The sequence below is a fragment of the Primulina tabacum genome, chromosome 3 (assembly GCF_025594145.1).
Source record: "Primulina tabacum isolate GXHZ01 chromosome 3, ASM2559414v2, whole genome shotgun sequence".
Lineage (NCBI taxonomy): Eukaryota > Viridiplantae > Streptophyta > Magnoliopsida > Lamiales > Gesneriaceae > Primulina > Primulina tabacum.
The window spans coordinates 17,399,844-17,422,205 of record NC_134552.1 but is presented as its reverse complement, the minus strand read 5'-3'; the positions used below and the strand labels follow the sequence as shown (position 1 = coordinate 17,422,205).

Genomic DNA, 22,362 nt, shown 5'->3' with positions numbered 1-22,362 from the left:
ACGTATTTGGTCAAAACAAGACTTGGTTTAATGGCGTGACACTTTATACGTTATTTTATAATAATTCGTATCGTTTTTCTCCTAAGTTATTATTATATTTTTATAAGTTTCCAAGTCCGCTTCGACGTTTGTCGGCTTTGGTCAAGCTTTTCGGTGTCTCATCACAAATTCGTTTAAATTTGAAAGTAGAGAATTATTAGGTAAGGACTTACGATTATAGTTTGTCACGATCATCTTTGCTTCAATAACAACCCAGTATCAACAAATAGCTTCCTAATGAGTGTCGGAATTGATAAAATATGTGAACATTTGGTCAATACTCATGAGTTCGATTCTTCTACCAACATCTTCTTCTTTCGAGAGAGCATGTCCCATATTACTCTTGCACAACGTGATTTATTTGGAAGTTGGCTAACATGATTTGCAGGCTACTGTGTTTCAATGAGTTTACCAATGTTCACAAAGGATAATAACTGTTCTCATGTAGGTAAAAAAATCTATGTACATATAAGAACAAATAGGTGAAAATGGAAATAAATAACTTAGATATACTTGTAAACCTGTGTATGTAATATGAACCGATAGATCTGAAATATTATTGAATCAGACAATCTAATAATACTAGATAATGGGCTTGTCTAGGCCTAATTATTGGGTTCATCAACCTTATTAAGGATACCATTGCCGTTGGTAATGATCAGTGAAAATGTACAGATTTTGAAACTAAAAACCAATCAGCGAGTGTGTCATGCATGTATGTGAGTACAAGAATTGTTAAACTAGGGGATATAATTTTATTATTTGGTACAAACATCGTCTGATTCTAAATTTGAGATTTTGATATCAGTTATCGACAATTAAACAAGATTTCATGGGTATATAGGTTTAGAGTTGTTAGATTAGTTGTTTCATCTCTTTAATAAACGGCTTAAAATCTCCTCCAAAAAAAAAAATAAACGGCTTAAACTTTTTTGTGTGCACAATTATTTTAGAGTTAGTTAAAAAAAATTATTTTTAATGATAAAAACTTGAGTGAGACGGAGTTAAATTAAAAAAAATAAGTTATTTTAATGACAAAAAAAACTTTGTGAGACGGTCTGACGGGTCGTATTTTGTGAGACTGATATATTATTTAGGTCATCCATGAAAAAATATTACTTTTTATTCTAAGATTATTATTTTTTAGAGTAGGTCTCTTGTGAGACGGTCTCATTAATCTTTATCTGTGAAACATGTCAACCCTACTGATATTCACAATAAAAATAATAATTTTTCATGGATGACCCAAATAAGAGATATATCTCACAAAATATGATTCGTGAGACCATCTCACACAAGTTTTTGCTTACTTTTTATTGTCAATATCGGTAGAGTCTACCTGTCTCACAGATAAAAATTCATGAGATCGTCTCACAAGAAACCTACTCGACATGTTTCATTCCATTAAATAGTTAACTTTATTTGGGTTTTAATAATCATTGTTCATTAGTTAGTTCATAACTGTAAATCAGATCATGGAATGTAGATAAAGAGAGATATTATCATCAAATAACAAATTAATAATTATCAATCTCAGTCATCAGATAATATTAAAAATTATTTCTCTTTTAAATAAATATTGGTGGATAATAAATAAGTCATTCCACGTCTTAAAATTTCATGGTTCTCCAAAAAGAAAAAAGAAAGAAATATGGTAAAAAATAAACAGAATTGCCAACACCTTCCAAGCAAATCATGTTCGGATATAAAGAATAATATATGAAATTATAATATAAAAAAGATATTTATTTTGCTCAATATTTGAATTTTCTCAATATAATGATTAAGTAAGAGGTCACCCTCGACGAGTGCTCTGCTGCCATATAACGTGTTTTACAAAATGCGGTTGCAGCGTAGCTTGCTACACAATATATCAATGGTCCCACAATACACAACAGAAAATGTAGATCCCTTGCCTAATAACTAAGTCCTACGTATTCGACTTTCATGAACATATATGATCTCTTTCAAGAATCGTATATCCTTACTGAACTCCGGATTGATTGCCTGCATACCGGACACTTGGGTGATACTTCACGCTCGACTGATAGAGCACAACGTTGACAACATACAAGATGACCGCATGGGATAAAAGCAGAGCGACGCCTTCTAGTCAGGCAAATCACACATAGCTCTCCGTCTGGGACATCTGCGGACTCTTCTTCTGCAGCAGCCACTGGAGATGGAACATCTATATCATCACGTTGCCGTCGAGCTTCTCTCTGTTGTCTCCATGCTTTCCACTTTATCCAGTTTCTGAACAGTGTAATAAACAATGACGTCGTGAAAAAAGTGCTATTTCGTAACCTTCAGGTTGTTATGAATGGGTACATCTCCCATCTTAAACTATCAATTGTCCCTCCAAAACTGTGAAGGTGTGCACACATTCTCATATTCATTAAAATTAACGTAAATATCAACACAATCAGTCTTAAGCAAGCTAAATAAAGGAAAAAAAGATGATACAAATGTTGTCTTTGGTGCCTGCATAACACCGATTATTTGAAGCACACTGCATAACGATGAAGGTAAGTATCAAGGAATCAGTTTTCAAGGGAGGGTAAAGTGAAGGATGAACTTTTCCCTTTTATGCAACATCTGACAAAGGATATCAAGCATATCATGATGTTTTCTAGGGAAAGTATTGAATTCTAACAAGGAATGGTTAGGTTAATTAATTTTACCTTGCAACAGAGTAGGCAAGGACGCATATTCCGAGGGAACCAAATATAAATCCGCTCCACATTAGCACTTTAGTTTTGAAGGAAAGATCTGATATCATCTGATCCTTGGTCATTTCAGATCTACATAAATCTTTGCAACAGTCAGCTCACGATATTAGATTAGTGAAACAAAAAAACATAGAAAAGATTGATGCGGCTGCAGTTCCATAAACACACAGAAGCATTATTGAACATTTCCTTGGTTTAACTAAACAAATTCACTACAATTTTCAAGCATGAAATAGCCAGAATGCAGCAATATAGAATATCTGGCTGCATGAGTGGACCAACTAATGATATGGATTCACACATTTTCCTAAAGGTCGATAAAATAGGATATCCATATTCTCAGTATACACAGTTATTGTAACAACAACCCAAGAATAAATGCAAATGTATGTGATTTAAAATATCTCATGAGAACCACAAAAAATATTACTTGAATCCTACCACAAAATTCTTAACAAAGATAATCTTGAAGTGTATTATCTTAACTATCAAATGAATTTTAAGAAAATTTCCTTACATAAAATAAGGAAGGTCTTTGCATGATTTGATCTCAGGAATGCCATCTCTAAAACTGCAACTACCAACAACTGTTACATCCTTTCCAAGAGGAAGTATTTTCTCTTCGTCAAGCAGACCAACCTGCGAGATACATAAATAAATTTTAGGGATAAATAAGAAAAAAGCAGCTCAAGAAACTTTTTAGCATGGGACATTCATATATTCAGAATGAACGCACAGGATATTTATGCCCGAAAAGCGCCTGCAAAAAAGTACTAGGAAAAGCGTTGATAGGATGCACGTGGCGATAGACTGTGATGAGCGGTAATGGATGTCTTGAACCTTCCATATTGACATAAACACAATCAGATCTTTTTCCTGCTTCAACAAGAACAAAGGGAACCTGATAGGAAAATGTTAGTCATTCATCAGATCAACATCAACATTAACGATGCTGAATAGTGTCAGAAAATACTGAACTACAGATATAGCGAAACCATGAGTTTAAAAATTTTACATAAAAAAGCGAGAAAATAAAACATCAATAACTGCAAAATTTCACATTAAATCATATTATCACCCAAAATCAAGTGCAAATAAATGTATGAAACCTTAACAAGTTACCATTCTGATTGAGGAAGACCCTTTCTCTTTCCAGGATCTAGGAAGCAAAGAGCGTAGATCTGAAGTCCATCCAAGTATTCCACTCCATTCATTGTATATATACTTCTCGAAATAAAATATGAGAGAAATAAGTCAATTAATAATAGAAAGTGAACAAATGAAAAAGTTTGGTTAAATGCTACAGAGGGTATAAACTTATGTAGACTGTCATTCATTCCTAAGCAATGCTCATATAGAGGTTAGCATCATGGTATAATACGTTCCAACCGTGGGTTTTTCTTGGAGTCATAATTACCCAAAAAGACAACTTATTAATGTGCTTCATGCGGCTGTCAGAAACAATATCTCGTTCAAGATTATTACAAAATCCAAAATGAAGCCAGCACGCCACATATAACCTTCTGTATATTTCTAAAATCACTCGGAGAATAGAAACTCTTGTATTATAACTCAATTCTCTCAGTATCGTCAATACCAATGCTCCAAAGCTTCCGCACCATCAAATCCATCTAAACTTGCAAAAGCTCAAAATTATCATTTTCTCCTCATCCAAATCAACTTTCAATTCAACTTCCAACACATCATTCTAGTAGTTCAAATAATAATTCCATCAACATAAAATCACCAAATACAAATATTGGTGAAGTTCAAAACCTTTTTCTTCCTCCCATTCTCCAAAATTTCAGATTCATTTTAACTTTCAGGAAACCTATAAATTGAAGAAATTCAAGCTGAAACTACTTTTAAAGAGCCAACAGCAACATCAGGTCATATATAAATTAAACTAAAGATGTAAAACACAAAAAAAAAAAAATAAATAGAACATACAGTTTGAGTTTGTTCTAATATAACTCCTTTTTCTCCTGACTCCTCGGAAACAATCACATCATTCGCGTAACCCCTAAGATTCGTCCATTGCCCTTTCACTGCAGATTGCGCCTCAACGATACCCCTAACTATCACTATATTTCCGCCCTCCTCACTGTTCGAATGATTTTCGCTATTTTCAGAAGAATTTGCTGAAATTTTATCGTCTGAACAGAGTGACCGAAGATCCGAAATCTGCGAGTAAGGCAATTGGCGAATTTTCCGGATTGCCGATGATGTGACCAAAAACTTCCGAACGCAGCGGAAGCGCGACGTAAGCAAGGCCAAATCCGAGGAACGCACCGTCAGCCGTGAGCGACAGCTGCACCAGAACCGTAGCTACCGCGCGATCGTGTGCGGACATCGAGCTTCCGAAGCTTAGTTTCCCGATTGATTTCGCGCGTTGTGAATTTGCCTCATCCTCTTGGAAAATGGATAATTGGATTGTATTTTGTTTATATTTGTGGACCATTAGAAACAAAGTGGGATTGGACTAATGCCCAATGGTTATTTTGTGGGCTGGCCCATTTAGCTATATCCAGTGTTCTAAAAGACCCGCTTAAGTTTGAAATTAGACAAAAACGTCCAAAAAAAAACGGTTAAACTGTAGTTTGCCCGAATTAAGCGTAATTAAGGCGTTTAATTTAGTAAACTAAGTACAATTAATCGCATTTATTTATTTTTAAATTTTTTTATTTTGAAGGTATGTCTTTTTATTTTAAAATAATAAATTAGGTTTATAATTTAGATGTTTATTTTTTATTTTAATTATGATTAAGCATGTCTGATAATGATTTGACAAATATTTAGTATTTTTTAATGTGGTCTTGTTGCAAAAACAAATAAAGATTACAATTTTGAGATTTTTATCTTTTTATAAATATGAGAATTAATGCATTAGACTTAAATTTATCATATTTATGTATTATTTTATCTATTTATTAGTTTAAGACAATTACAATTACACTAAAAATAAAAAACGATTTTTCACGTTAAGCATGTGCTAATCTCGCTTAAGCTTGAAAAGCTTGAAACTCGACATCCACGCTTCGGGACGATTCATGCTTTTTAGAACCTTGGCTATAACAAGTAGGATTTGAAAGATTTAAAAAAATTGTTTCAAATTTCTTGAGATGGTCGGATAAAAAAAAATTGAAATGAATTTCAAATTCATTATATATCAAATTATATAATTTCAATAATAATTATAATCAATTCAAAATACATTCAAGATGAATGTTAATTAAAATCATCCGTCGTATCATTTCAGAATATCATTTTCTGAAATCAAATAACCCAGGACAAATCAAATTCATCGATCAAAATACAATCTGATTGAACCTAAAAAAATTTAAAGTTTCTTAACACTATTTCATAAACTTGATAAATATAGTATAGATTAAGTGTGAATTGATAGTTAGTTATTTTAGAGGTCTTGTGCTAACTACTATTTATATATTATAAATAGATTTACTTGTTGATTCTGGATTTCATGGCAAAAACTTATGTGAGACGGTCTAATGAATCGTATTTTATGAGACGGGTCTTTTATTTGGGTCATCCATGAAAAAATATTATTTTTTATGCTAAGAGTATTACTTTTTTATTGTGAATATCGGTAGGATTGACCCGTCTCACAAGAGACCTACTCGGATTTTATTCACTAAATAATTAAATTTCTTTTGAAATTTCTCTTGAAATCTCTTCACTCAAAGCTCTTCTTTAACACCTTAAAGAAAAATATTCACGAGAGGTCCAGTATTTCGTTTTCACCATCCGTCATCATAATCGACCTGAATTGATTCATAATATGACAGCAATCAAAATCAGAAGATATGATTTAAGTGCTTTACCGGTCTATGGAATGATATTTTCAAATTAATATATATAATATCATAATTATTTATCATGCTTGAGATACAATTTATTGTCGAATCGAATGTTTTATCAATGTTTAATTGTATTTTGTTCATAGATGGTGTTTAATGCATTTAATTTTTAATAATTTGTGCAAACGAGACTTTGAAGCCAGTCGAAAATATGAACATGTCAGTTGGGCGTCATTGCATGAATAGATCATTGTGAGCACTTGAAATTAATGTTGATGAAACAAGAAATTGGTTTTTTAAAAAATTGCGATAGGGGGATGGACCAAATAGAAAAGTACTCCAGATTTCTTCTTTAATCATCCAGAATTTTGAAGAGCACTCAGTAGATAAATCTATGTTTGTAAACTTAACAGAAAACGTGACATATATCAAATGTAGTGATAAAGCAATACTTTTTTTTTTGCATGGAATTTCAGTCCTCCATCGGAAAATATATCCATGGAACCTTTTCCTTCAGAATGATGTGGTTTCAGCCAAAGTTTGCAGAGCTCTGGAAATGAATAAGACCAGTAAAAATGCAAAATCTGTTGCATTCAGTTATACCTTGACGACGATATTTCCTATTCGTTCGATCCTCAGAAATATCGGTCTTTCCCTTGCTTGTTTCTCCAGGAGCCTTCGTGGACCAAGAACATTGTCGTTTCTTAGAAAAAAGTCTGGATCCCAGCAATTCACCAACTCATTAGAGAGTTGAATATCAGAAACAAGAGCGTAAGCAATAATTATAGTGACGCTTAAGAAAAGTATTTCCAGTGCTTTTTTTCTTTTCCAATGGCTTTCAATCATGCATTGCAAAGTGGAAATAGGGACGACACTTTCATCATCAGAGAAATAGACAACGGCATGGGGATATATAGATATTTAATCAGACAACTCGATTAAAAGTTAACCAAATGTCATACTTCACGTTCATCAAGAAATTTATAAGAAAATGCAAAATACATACTATCCATGCATTTATCAAACAATCTCTAGGAAATGGAACATAAGTATCGACCATATATCATGCATATGTTAGAGTAGCTGTCCACAAGCTTTATTGACTCTTATATAAAAATAATCTTGAATCTGAGATAGTCAAATTCAAATTGAATTTGGCGACTATAGTTTTATGAACATCAAACGTACTGCTTACAAAAAAGTTTATGAGTAGATTCCACTGTTGGTAGTTGTGGAAGTTGGTTTAACTGCAAATGAAGTGAGGAGAGTACAACTATCAAATTCAATGAAAGAGTTAACAAAATACAATCCATACAGTTGATGTGTGATTGAATGCACAATTTTACCAAGAAGCCGATTATCTTTCAGTTCCTCTTTCTTTTCCTCGTCCTCAAACGAACACTCCAATTCCCCATCCCTTCCTGGCTCTGTTAAATTAGTGCATCACACAAAAAATGGCTCAACTAAGACAAGTGATGGTGTAGCCGTCACAAAACAATATTATCATACAATAAATCCAAAGTCCACAGTACTTGAAGGGGAAGTATATTTATTTTGGTAATGAGACAGTATAGGATATTCATAAAAAACCATACCTTGCTCATATAATGATCGTGTATGCCATTGTTCAAACCTTTCATTTCAACTACTTCATCGTCTATCCGAAACCAAAATAAAGTCGGTGTACTTAGCAAACCCAAAGTGAAAGTTTCCATCCGAGGGCAATCATCAATCTCAACAAATATAAGTGATGGAAACTCAAAAGCATGTTCCCAACGGAAAAAGCTCTCAACTTATGTAGGCTTCTAAGATGGAGTGCCGCCAACTTCGGAAATAGTGATGTAGCATCTACTTCTTTCTCATCTTCGATCACTTCAGCCATCTCTTGGCATCTTTCTATCCTTAATTCATCGAGATTCAGAAGATTTTTAGCTATCGAAGATTTCATCAAGTTCCTGATGCCATTGACACAAAATATATGCAAACAACCAAGATTCTGGAAAAAGCTGATTGGGATATTGCGGCACCATATGTTGCTAATAGAACCCTGCAAGTCGATGAGGTGCAGTGTCTTCAAGGCAGGAATCTCAACCTGCAAAGAATATATATATTGAATGGCACACATTCGTTAACAAAATAATCTTTTTAATCCCGAAAATGATGGAAAACTTTTATAGAAATGTGCATATGATGGAAGTAAATATATGGGTTTGTTTTGGGAGATAAAAATAATAATAATATTGAAAAGAGATACCTTTTGACTGCAAAAGAAATGAAGAGAATGTTGGTCATGAGTGGATTCTGAATCCATTGGTGTGAAACTATTGAGCTTCGGCAAATATCCAATCTTCATCCATTTTAGTTTTGGAAACTTAATAATTTGAACACCTCTGTAGAATGTTGTGAGACATGGCAAATCACTTAGGTGCAGTGCAGTTAATTCCGGGAATACGACATGATGTTTTCCTTCATCTTCGATTTCGTCCCAAAATATTTCTTCCTATGGCGTCATAATTATCAATTTCAAGCCTCTGAAATTGTGTATTCCATTTTCTCATGCAGCATGAAGAGAGGAGCTGGTTTAGGCCATCGAAAGAACAAAGTTCCATTGTTTTGAGGTTTGGGCACCTGTCAAATTTGGTTACGAGTTTTGGGCAGTACCTGATTTCTAGTATTGCTAACTGAGGACATTCTATGGTTGCAACTCCCCGAGAGAAATCTGTGACGTTTGGCAGATGAGAAAGTCTCAGCTCCTTCAACTTTGGTAACTCGATAATAGAAGCATTTTCGTTGCTTTCGGTTTCATTCCAAAACACTTGTTCGATATGACACCTACAACTATTCTTTCGAGGTTTTTGCAACTCCTCTCCAGTTCTAATACTCTTTGTTGATTCAATCTCCAAGCAAGCCAAATTGGGAAGAGACTCGAGCTCTGATAGACATGCATTCCTTTCATCACTTCGATTTCCCTCTGTCTCCCATTTATCAAAGCATTTAATAATCTTCAATTCCTCCAACCCAACCAGATTTGATATGACACACCTACAACTATTCTTTCGAGGTTTTTGCAACTCTCCAGTTCTAATACTCTTTGTTGATTCAATCTCCCAATATGTGCGGGTAATTCTTTGATATTATCACAGTGCTGGACACACAGAATTTCCAAACATGTTAACTCACCAACAACAGAGATGTCTTCCACCTTACAATACTCCAAATGCAACGTCCTAAGTTGTTGTAGCAAATCCAGAGTTTGTGGTAAGGATACAATGTTTATGCTTGAAAAATACAAGACATTAAGCTTCTCCATTAATACTCTCTCGTAGGAGTTTCTGCGTATGGGCATTGGTCGATCCCTATGTTTTTATAATCACTAAAGTAATATTAATCTATATAAAATATGCCACTAATGCCGGCTAATGTTGTAAGCAAAGCGCACGGGGTTGGTTTATGAATTTGTGAAAGTTGACTTGATTTTAAATAATTATGTGTTCGTTAGTTTGTCTCCGTCAATTTTTATTATTTTCATTTGAAATTAACGAGGAACAGGTGTCTTGAGTAGAGATGAAAATTGTTTTCCGCGTGTCCGGGACCACGCGAGAAAAACCCGAAACGAGAATGATCTGATGACTAATTTTTAGGTTCGAATTTGGGAAATCTCTGAACCGGCCCTTGCCAACGAACCGGACCCATTACTATTTTTGAAGTAGGGACTAGGATGAGGATTTGATCTCTGTAGGTTCAAGTAAAAATTGTGGCGGGTATAGTGGCAGAGATGAGGATGGTAAATCTGCTCTCGTCTCATGGTCATCTCTACTTATCAGACGGCTTCATGGATCAAGATTAGTGAGACGAGTCAATCTGATTCATATTTACGGTGAAAAAATAATATTTTTGACATAAAAAATAATAATTTTTCATTAGTCAGGTCATGTTGAATATTCGTTTATCAAAATTAACATGTGAGACGGTCTTGTAAGAATTTAATGATTAATATTTATTTATATAAAATATGCAATTTTTTATTATTGTGAAAAGGCATGGTTGTCCTTCAATTTTTTTCCCCTTCTTTGTGAAAAGGCATAATTGTAAAATGACAATAATGTCGAGTCATACTTCTTTGTAGTCTTTCAAATGTTCTCTCCAATTTAATTTATATTAATGCCATCGATCGATTCATTTCATTTCTTCTATGTAATTTAATGGCTGACGATGCATTATAATATATATAATCTTATTATTATTACTCGCCTATTTTTCCATGGGAAATTTGATAAGACGTGATGGCATCAATAATTAAACTCTCAAAATGTTAAATTCACTTAGTCTTATATTTCAAACAAATATTCGATTCGAAATTCAATTATAATAAATTTCATCTCTAGTAATGTCCAAGTCCTTCCCTCTCCTTTTTAAAAGCGTGATTGTATCAAAGCATCTCCCATACTCGAACAAAACAAAGTTCAAATCTTTTATAAAAACTAGGAAAAGACACGTGCGACGCACGTGAAAATACATTTCTATTATCAATAATTGTTGTTAAAGAAATGAGATCCGAATAGATTAATTTACAAAAAATTATATATTAATGATTTCATGCTATATTAATCGATAGAAAATGAGTAATGTTACATGTGCAACCAAATTTGTACAATAATTCTTACAATTCAAAAAAAGCAATACATAAATTTAATTTATCAAAATCTCATGATAAATTAAATATAAAATCACATTAGATAATAACAAAATCTCACGATATAATTGTTGTAAATATCGCAGTACGATATATTGGTTGTACCTTTAGTATTATCCATAGGAAATTCAATGTAATATAATTTGTACTACATTTATTATAAAATGAGTGCAAAAGATATTTGTTTAAAAATTTTATGTGTTATAAATCTAAGGTTATTCTTGAATGGAATGATTTCAAATCCATGGATTTCAATACATTCAAATGTATTTTTGTTATTTAGAGAAGTAACATCATAAACTTCAAATCCACTCATTTCATGTTTATATAGTAGTATTTCATGTTAATTATGATATTTTTCAAGTCCACCCAATGTTATTTGAAATTTATTCTATTTTATATAAATAATAATATGTAAATAAGTAATGCGTAGATTCAAGATTTGATATATTGTTTCATTGTTAACAAGAAAATTATAATTTTAATCCATAAATTTGAAATCAATTTATCCAAGCGCAATCTAAATAAATTAATAATTGTTGAAAAACATAGTAGTAATAAATATTATAATTTTGTATAAATTAGACACTGGAGAAAATATAATATAAAATTGATATCACAATAGTTATTAAAATTAAATTTGAGAGAATAAAAAAGTATAATACATAACGTTGACCACTTATTTCACCACGTGTTATTGATTTATGAAAAATAAAAATATAACATAGATAATATATTCTAAACCTTAAATTAAATTATTGCGTCAAATGTTTTCTTCTTTTATATTTTCAATTTATATTGCTTTCACGATTTTTTGTTGTCATCAGATTTTTCTTCTCTGTGAAAAACAATATTCTCGACATCTTCATTAGCAAATCTTATGAGAAGAAATGTATATTCTTCTCTATTTGATGCCTCTACAAATCTCCACACAAATTAAGTTTTTGTTGAAAAAAAAAAGTTTGTTTCATCAAGCTAATAAAACCAAAGAATTTTGTTATTTCAATATTCTACAAATTATATTTATTTTTTGTAAATATTTTAACTTAATCTACAAACAAATAAAATCAATGAAATTTTGGTTATTCTATTTTCTAGACAACTGACAAAATATGATTAATTAATATTTTATTATATTTATCAAAAAGTGTTCAACTCTTAATGATATAACATATTTATGCAATATGTTATTTAAATACGAAAATTCAAAATTACGATAACATATTTTTTTATATATTTCATACTATATTATTGGAATTATTAAATTTGTATATATTAATTTTTTTTTCTGAGAAACTTCTTGCATATATAACTCATTCAAAAGATTATAGATTTACAAAATAAAACAAATCATATTCAATTTAATATTTTGTGAAAAATATATGTTCACTTCATCTACAAGCAAATAAAAACAAATAAATTTGACCTTACTTATTATCAATCATAACTCATAAGGAGAAATATTGAGCAATAATGAATAATTTTTGTAAAGATTTATTCATAATAATTTTAAAAATTTACCTTAAAAGATATGTCATTTCAGATTACATGAATTTATAATTGATTTACTTATATCCACTCTTTATAAAAATACATCTTCGTCAATTGCAAGATCATCAAATAAGTAATTGTTACAGTTTCTTATCTTTACAAAGACGAAAAATAGTTAAAATTAGTAAAACTGTATGTATTCAATCATAAATTGTTAAATTTTAATAATAAACTAAGGCTTTGAAAAATATTAGTTGGATTTTTTTATAAAGAAAAATAGATAGAATAAATACTCACGAAATATTTATAAGGTCATCTTTCTTCTATATTCAATAATGCTTTGTATCATTTTTGTAAAATGTAATTAACCGTCGAACCTTCTTCATAACACCAACCCACATGATTTAATTATTTGGCTTCATTATTTTAATTTGTCGTTTTAAATTAATTATTCTCAATTAATGCAAAATAGATGATAATTAATATCATGTCCTTACACAAATAATGTTTTTTGTGGAAAAAATTCACTATATTTACAACCAAATAAAACAAAAGAATTTTGGTATTTCAATATTGTACAAACTAATTTTTTTGGGAAAAAATTATTTTCGCTTCATCTATAAACAAATAAAACCCATGATTTTTTGTATTTCAATATTCTCAAATTAATATTTTGTGGAAAAAAATATAGATAAAATAAATCAAGGCTTTGAACAATATTAGTTGACTCTTTCTTTTTGATAAAGAAATATAGATAAAATAAATATCAATGAAATATTTATTAGGATTATATCTGATAATTCTTGTATAATTTTGTAAATGTAATTAAATATCTAACCTTCTTCATGACACCAACCTTGTTAAAACAAAAACAAAATTAGTTTAATTATTTGGCTTCATTAGTTTAATTCTTCATTTAAAAAAAATTAATCTTAATGAACGTAAAATAAAATATATTTAACATCATATCGTTATACAAATTAAGTTTTTGTGAAAAAAATATTTTCCCTTTATTTACAAGAAAATAAAACAAAATAATTTTGTTATTTTAATCTTCTACAAATTAACTTTTTTTGTGAAAAAATTCTACAAATTAAGTTTTTTGTGAAAAAATTCTTTTTCACCTCATCTATAAGCAAATAAAACCAATATATTTTGGTATTTTAATCTTTTCAAATTAATATTTTTTGTGAAAAAAGTTTGTTCAATTCATCTATAAGAAAATAAAAATCAAAGAATTTTAAAGTTTCAGTTTTTTTGGCAACTTGACCATTATCTAACATAAATGTAGTTTGACAATTTTGTCCTTATCATAATAACTGATTTGACAAAAACATCCTCACTAAATTTTTCTTGTATGTACAAACTAAGGACAAAGTTGACATTACACAATAGAAAAACTTTGACCTTGATTCACACTTTTATAATATGTATAGACTAGTCCTCTCATTCGCACACATCAAAATTTTTTATGTTAGACAATTTATTTTGGTGAATTTCAAGAGATTATATTAGAATTTTAAATGTTTTATATAATTATTTTTTTATGTTAGGAGTGATATGATTATTTAATGTAAAAATTCGAAAGTACAGACAAAGATAAAGAATTTTTTTTATTAAGAAATGATAGGTATAGATAAGATATAAATTTATTAAAATAGATTTAACGACGTTTTTTATTAAATAAAAAGAGAACTTGTTTTATAATTTGATAAAAAATGATCTTTGTTTATCAAAAAACATATCATGACACTGAAGTTAGTTATTGTAAGGGGTGTGTATTCAATCTTGGAAATTTAATTATTTGTATTGACTTTTGTAGAGTTTAAAAGTCTATAGGTATTGAACATAGGCTTTTATAAATTCTATAAAAGTTTAGTGGTATCCAAATTAGATTTTTCTTTTCAAATGATTGTAAGAAAAATCTTAAAATATAAATATATAGTGAAAACAAATTCAAATTTTCTATTAATAGCTTCGAACCTTAGCATATGTAATTCTAAAAAAATGAGTAGATAATGATTATAATGATACATGACAGTGAATATTAATTTAGAGTGGTGATATTTTTTTTCTCTTTTCTGAGATAGAATAATGATATTTCAATTATTAATTCAAGGAAATTAATCTCCATTTAATAAAATTATTGGAAATGAAGTTTTCTTAGTTCCCTGCTTTAAGCAAATATATCTTGAACATAGAAGGGGTTAGGGATGACAACTGTTTCCGCGGGTTTAGGGCCCCGTGGGGAAAAACCGAAACGAGGATGGGATCCCCGAATTTTTCGGGTTCGGGTATTTTTTAAAATCTACAAAGTAGTTTGTGCCGGATTGCACAAATTTCTTCGAAAGAAGTGTCGATCTGATTAATTTCCAGTTGAACCAGAGAATGAAATTCAACAACCTTCAACATAACAAGTTTACGAGGGTAACAACTTTGATCAAATATTTGACAATGAAGAACAACAAGAAGCAAATGCAAATGCCAATACATGGAAGGATACTATAGCAAATCGAATGTGGAGTGACGATAATCATATTGGCAATAATGAACCTTAGATTTTTTTTCATAAAAACAGCTTAAATTTTATCAAATTTCATAATGATTTGACTAGTTATTTATCAATGTTGATCAAATTTTTATATATGCTTATAAATTTAAAATTTATTGATTAATTATTTATGTATGTTGAATAGACAAGGGGATTGAAATTTTGATTATGTTAAATTGAATTGTGATTTTTTCATATATTAAACATATTTACTTTTAAAATAAGTAAATATATTTCAAAGTGAAGATGTTATATATATATATATATTCATAAAAGTACAAAATTTGCATCATTGATAAAAAAAAATTGTAATTATCTACCAAAATCTTACAAAAAGTCTACAAAAGCCCATAGAATTCTGTTTATAAATCTGTGAGATTCTATAAGAGTCACTAAAAATCTACCAAATCCACGTAAATCTTTCATTTCAAAAAAGTTATTAAATCTCTTCATCGAATATACCCCCACTAAGTTCTTCGACTTTATTTATATGGAATAGATGATCATTCTTTATTATATTTTTTATTTCATTTTCTTGAATATCAAGTAGAATTGCATCTCTTCTTATGTTTGTAACAAAGTATATCTATTATTACTATTACTATTACTATTACTATTACTATTACTACTTATACATTACTACTTATATAAAAGAGCCAAATGAATTGTCATTTATGCTATTTGGTTTTTAATTATTATTGGTCTTTGGTTAGAATGAGTGTGTATATATAAGCGTGTGTATATATTTTGAGAATGTGAATCATCATTAAATTTAATTTGGATAATGTGTGGACTCCATAATAGGGGATTTTGGTCAAAACTTCGTATATATTTTGAGAATATGGACCATCATTAAATTTAATGATGGATAATGTATGCACTCCATATTAGGGATTTTTCGTCAAAACTTCGAAATTAGTTATTGATTATCAAACCGTCGCAGTTTTACCAAAACCATCGTTAATTCCCAAAATTTTAAAAAAAAATTAAGAAATGTTATTTCCTAAACAATAATAAAATAACTTTATTTTCCAAACAATATTTCATAATATTGAATCAAAAAATTTATTATTGTTTGGGAATCTTAATTGTTTTGGGATTTAGAAGTTGCTGGTAACTTTTATTAACCGTCGCTATTTGCGACGGTTTAACCAAAAACCGTCGTTAATGATAATTTAAGGACGCATCTTGAAGCATTTGATTGACCGTGAATTTCTCTGCAAATGAATGATTGTAATGATAATATTCCAAGAGAAATCCAAGAGAAATGCAATGATTGTAATGATAATATTCCAAGAGAAATCCAAGAGAAATGCAGGAAGAAATGTCCTGGATGATTTAGAAGCAAAGCAGAATTTGAATGCTGAGAAAAAAGAAAGCATTTTCAGCTATTATTGAATGCTTAAATCACGGTACAGGTGGTGTATTTTTTGTAAATGCTCAGGTGGAACTGGAGATATTTTTTTGTATAGAGAACTTCTTGTAAAGATATGAAGCAAAAAGTTGATGCACTCGCAACGGCAACCTCAGTAGTGGCAGCTTCAATTTTACCTGAAGGTCGAACAACCCATTTGTTGGTTGAGAAAAACTAGCAATCTTGATTTTGATGATAACAAAACTTTTTATTGTGTTTCTAACATATTTACTCAAGTGTGAAATTAATACATCAAGTTGGAAGCTGGAACATCAATTTCGCAACCGGTTGAATTCTGGCGAGGTGCGGTATTTTGAGCATATCTTACAAACCAGAGATCGAAATGACCTAAGGCCAAAACGGTTGGAAAGCCAACTCAATTATCTACAAGTCATATCTCAGGCCGGTTGGACCAGTTCGAATGTTATCTAGGTCAAACCGCTGATTGAATTTCAGATAAGATATTTTGGATTCTGCAAACGGTTCAAAACGAGCAGTGTTAGTATTTTGCCCATATCTCTCAGCTGATTGATTCAATTGACAATCCGCCAACTTCCCTGATTAGAAAACACATTTTGGAACAAGTCGTATTTCACGTCATTTGGGAAAAATCGAATGGTATCTAGTCCAAACCGGTTGTTGAATGACCAAACTGATTGCACAAAACAGCAATCAGTTGGGTATTAGCAGTTGCGGTATTTTGGCCATATCTCTCAGCTCTCTTATTGGAATGAAACGATTCAGTATGATTGGAAATATAAAAAGATGATCTACAAATCATCTTGAGAAGTCAAAGTCTGAATCGAAGTTTAAGATGCTGATAAATGGCGATGAAGCTACTGGTTCTGCACAGCACACCAGTTGAGCTGCGGTTGAGATGCTGACCAGATTGAACAACTGACCAGTTTGAACCGCTGACCAGTTTTCAACCGCTGATCAGTTCAACCGCTGATCAGTTCAACCGCTGACCAGTTTGAACCGTTAACCAACCAGTTTAAGCTCGGGAAGAAGTCCAGCAAGGCGAATTTGACCGTTGCAATCTCAGAAACAGTACAGAAACTTTTCAAACGGTCATATTCTTGTGTCTAACGTATATATCATTATTGGGACTTATAAATACAACATCTTGAAGATCCAACAATCGCTTTTGAAGGGGATTCAAAGCATGGGCAGTTAGCATGAAGATATCTGCTATTTGAGAGCACAAGCCCTTGTGTGATGATACATTTGAGATGTACACTTTAAAGGATAAATTTCTCACACACAATCACTCAAACATATACAAGAGAGTTGAACTTCAAAGTTTAGTTGAGTGAGTCTTCACACAAAGACATTAAAGATTGTGTTTGTAGTCTTGGCATAAGAGATGTTAAACATTATGCGGATTGTGAGGTTGCGGTCTACAATCGAGAGTGTGCTAGGAGTTTCAATTAGGCAAGAGATAAGTCCTAAGTTGAAATGGGTTTGTACAAGATGTTGTATAAATCAAAGTCTTCTAGTTGATCCTTCCCAAGGGGAAGAAGGGGTGACGTAGGAGTTGTTAATCTCCAAACATCCATAAACAAATTCATATCTATTTATTTATTGCATTTACTTATCATTTCCACTATTTTTAAAGATGCATTGTTGAAGCATTTTATGTGTTCTTCAAATACCAAAATATTGCACACCAAGTGTTTGATTAAATACTTCAACCATTTTTACTCATTCAACTTGCATATATTTTAAATGTTTTACAAAATCTTTAATCAGTTTCTACGAGGGATTATTTCGAGTGTCTTCCGTTTGGTTTGAAAACCAAACTCGATTTAATTAATCGGTGTTCAAATTTTCAAGAACAAGCTATTGTAGCTTTTAAAAAACAACTATTTTTTCAAAGAGTTTATTCACCCCTTCTAAACTCTTTTCCGATCCTAACACCATTCAAGTTCAAGATTCCATTTAAATTACACGAAGAGAGTTACAGTATGATCTCAAAACAAAGTGGTCTTGCGGATTTATTAAGGCATGCAACATTAATTATATGAGATGAAGCACCAATGGCAAAAAGAACAGCAATTGAAGCCGTTGATAGAACACTTCAAGACTTGACAGCAATCCAAAAGCCGTTTCGTGGCAAAGTGGTTGTGTTTGGAGGAGATTCTATGCAAGTATTACCAGTGATCCCGAGAGCAACAGTGCATGAAACAATAAATGGCAGTTTGGTGAAATCGTATTTGTATCCCCACATGCAGCAACTATCATTCACTGAAAACATGAGGGCGAAAACAGATCCTGAATTTTGTGAATTCTTAATTCGAATTGGAAAGGGCACTGAGCATACTGGCCTCGATGGAAATGTCCACATTCCAGAGAATATGGTCATAAGATATGATATTGATGATGAAGAATGCTCAGAACAAAAATTGATTGACAGAATTTTTCCACGTCTTGAAAATAATTGTCATTCGTCGATGTACATGACAACTCGAGCTATTCTTGCATCTAAGAATGAACATGTTGATAGACTGAATGAGAAAATAATTAAAGTGTTCCCCGGAGAAACACATATATTTACAAGCTTTGATGAAGCTGTTGATGATGCTCAAAATTCAGGAAAGCAAGTTTTAATCCCTCGAATTCCACTCTCTCCAGCTGAAAACGAAGGATATCCTTTTCAATTCAAAAGGAAAAAATTCCCAATTCGACTCTGCTTTGCAATGACAAACAATAAAGCTCAAGGACAAACAATTCCAGTAGTTGGAGTATATTTACCGCAACCAGTGTTTTCACATGGACAATTGTACGTTGCATTATCTAGAGGCACTTTAATGGCAACAACGACAATGTTTATACGACCTGATACTGTTCTTAAGACAGATTATACTCAAACAAAAAATGTGGTCTATAAAGAAATAATAGAGCAAGTTGAGTAATGGTTGTTTACTTCAGTAGAATGTAATTTTTGTTTATTTTTTATAATCATTGTATTCCACATTTTCTTATTGTTCGTTGTGCAGGGGAAAAACACTCTTTATCATTTTGATACTAATGATTTTGGCCATCCTTCTTCATTGCTGTGGCCAAGGTAGAATTTCGTGTTCGACGATTGAACCCTACCAATATAGGTAATTTTATGTTCTTTATACTATATCCTGCACTTTACTTGGATTTTGGATCCATTATCGGAGTCACAGAAAGTCATCTTATTATTTTATTTTTGCTGGTGATTTACTCCCAAATCATCTATTCATTTTATTATTTAATCAAATTTGATGTTACATGTTGCAATTTAGATTTTCTTGGATTTCGAATCAATTATGAAGTCAAAAAAATATCATTTTATTATTTTATTTTTGCTGATTATTTATTCTAGAGTCATCTAGCAAGTTATTTTTTCGATTCGACGTGCTACAATTTTAATTTTCTTGGATTTTGTATCAATTATGAAGTCCAAGGTACTCATTTTATTATTTTATTTTTATTGGGGATTTTATCATTAATCATCTAGAAAGTAATTTTATTATTTTAATTTTTTTGTGAACTTTACTTTCGTCGTTTCGGTTATTATAAGTATACAAGTATGTAAATGTGGGTTTAAAAAAACATATAAATGTTTAAGTATTAATTAAATATATAGTTCCACCGCTAAGCCAAAGTCAAGTCTTTTGAGTGGGGAAAGTACAGAAAAGAAAAACATGGTCACAGGTCAGCAAATCTATTCATCTATGAGAAAATTATTTTCATTTTATTGATTTGTTCGTGAATTGTGAGACATACATATAAATTATTTGTTGTTAACTACGTCGAACAAAATAATATTTGTTTAGAATAACTTCAAAATATCAACTCTTATGAATAATTACACGATTGTATCTACCAATTCTTTGAAAGATAACCAAAAAGATGCAACAATCAGAGTAATTGTTGTTCGCCAAGGTAGTCAGATGGAGACGCAATTGAACTCAAAATCCATTCGAAAACTAATTTTCATAGATGAAAATGTTAGTGATGTACTAAATACAAATTTTTAATATAATATCAAGTATTTGCTTCAAATTCATATCATACTTTCATATATAAACATCCTTCTCATAACTATTATGTATTCAACTTAAGGGACATATGATTCATGGGCTTCTATTCACATGTACAATACAACAATTGCAAGATCAGATGTGCATCAACAATAGCTGTCTTATCTTCGACCCTATTGTTAAACACATTAATCAATATTTTCCAACTGTCAACCCGAAACTTGAATTGATTTTCCAAGTAACTACAAGAATTGAAGTTCGGCCAGACATATCATACGCACTCAATTTCAGTTTCAAGCAATTTGCAGATATCAAGAATAATTCATGGAAATATGAATACCATGGTAATAATCATTTTTTTTTTATACATTTTTATGTTCATATCGACAAATTTTGCATGCCCTCACAGATGTTATAGGAATTGTAAAAATATTTGAGCATTTGGTCTGTTTCAAAACGTCAAAAAAGCCTACTGCATATAGAAGGGAGATCATATTGATCAATTCAATGCAAGTTCTTACCAAAATAATACTTATATAGTTTAATCAAATATTAATTTGCAATGTCGATTTGTATGTAGGTTGGATACAATTACATTAACTTAATGGGACCACCTAGCACTCAATGAATGCCTTTCGTTGGAGGCTATGGAAATTGAACATCCAGTGATATTAACATGAAAGCACAATCCTATCAAGGTCAGAAAACTTAACTACTCATACATTCGATAAAATTATGATAACATATGTTTCTCATCCTTGGCAAAATGATTCAGGAGTAAATCAATTGCTATCGTTTTCAACAATGGGAATGCTGCGGAATCCAATTTGCATCGAAGCTAAGGACAAGATCTCATGGTATAATCTATAGTAAATTTTAATCTACACCTCATTTATACTATCGTGAAATAATATTAACATATTTAGAATGTCATTATTTTGTACACACGAGCAGGTTGGAAACTGATCAAAACAACATAAACTTGGATATGATGTATATGGAAAAGATGGTGTCAAGTTCGAAGACTGTCACTATTGCACAGTTGCAAAAGGAAATACATGCTTTAACAGAGGTATACATGATTTGATCTTGTCCTTATCAACATCATTAGCATATAAATGCATGATTAGATATTGTTCTTATCTACATCATTAACATATAAATGCTCAACAAGCAATAGGTTGCAATATTTAACATATACACTCCATATATACTCTTGATAAAAACAATAGAACATTTTGGTCACCTTTCCCAAACAAACACATTGTAGTAGTCAATCCAATAACAATAATCGTTTGCCCATGTTATTGTCTACGTTTACAGAATCACTACTATTGTCTCGAAGGTATTATTTCAAAGATTGAGAATAAATCGACCCCATGGTATGACACATTCACAAAAACAACTGAAGGAAACAATTACATACACTACATCGACTTCAACAGTAAGATCATTTCAAGGTAAGAAAATAATCACCAGCACCATATAATTACAAATAAGATAATTAAATATTTAAAACATACAATGAAATATAAACATGTATCAGTTTATCATTCACTGTACAAGAAAATGATTTGGTGGCAAGGATTACTTTGTTTGAGGATATTG

At 30.9% G+C, this 22,362-nt stretch overlaps 1 protein-coding gene and 3 long non-coding RNA genes across 4 annotated transcripts; 2 read left to right on the top strand and 2 right to left on the bottom strand.

The window, feature by feature from the left end:
* Positions 1 to 1,783: 1,783 nt before the first annotated feature.
* LOC142540883 (E3 ubiquitin-protein ligase SPL2-like) lies at positions 1,784 to 5,199 on the bottom strand. Its single transcript, XM_075647320.1, is given in 7 exon segments — positions 1,784 to 2,295; positions 2,724 to 2,843; positions 3,289 to 3,410; positions 3,508 to 3,672; positions 3,894 to 3,995; positions 4,722 to 5,024; positions 5,026 to 5,199. Coding segments are annotated over 7 exon segments (1,200 nt in total). The 5' UTR covers positions 5,125 to 5,199; the 3' UTR covers positions 1,784 to 2,006.
* A 1,719-nt stretch (positions 5,200 to 6,918) lies between these two features.
* Positions 6,919 to 9,408, bottom strand: LOC142539050 (uncharacterized). Its single transcript, XR_012818794.1, has 4 exons — positions 8,844 to 9,408; positions 8,185 to 8,681; positions 7,936 to 8,016; positions 6,919 to 7,305 (listed from the first exon to the last, which is right to left on the bottom strand). It is a non-coding gene; the product is annotated as an uncharacterized LOC142539050 (long non-coding RNA).
* An 11,179-nt stretch (positions 9,409 to 20,587) lies between these two features.
* LOC142539049 (uncharacterized) lies at positions 20,588 to 21,302 on the top strand. The gene is made up of 3 exons (XR_012818793.1): positions 20,588 to 20,721; positions 20,837 to 21,098; positions 21,164 to 21,302. It is a non-coding gene; the product is annotated as an uncharacterized LOC142539049 (long non-coding RNA).
* A 123-nt stretch (positions 21,303 to 21,425) lies between these two features.
* Positions 21,426 to 22,147, top strand: LOC142539048 (uncharacterized). Its single transcript, XR_012818792.1, has 4 exons — positions 21,426 to 21,452; positions 21,530 to 21,611; positions 21,709 to 21,826; positions 22,078 to 22,147. It is a non-coding gene; the product is annotated as an uncharacterized LOC142539048 (long non-coding RNA).
* Positions 22,148 to 22,362: the final 215 nt, after the last annotated feature.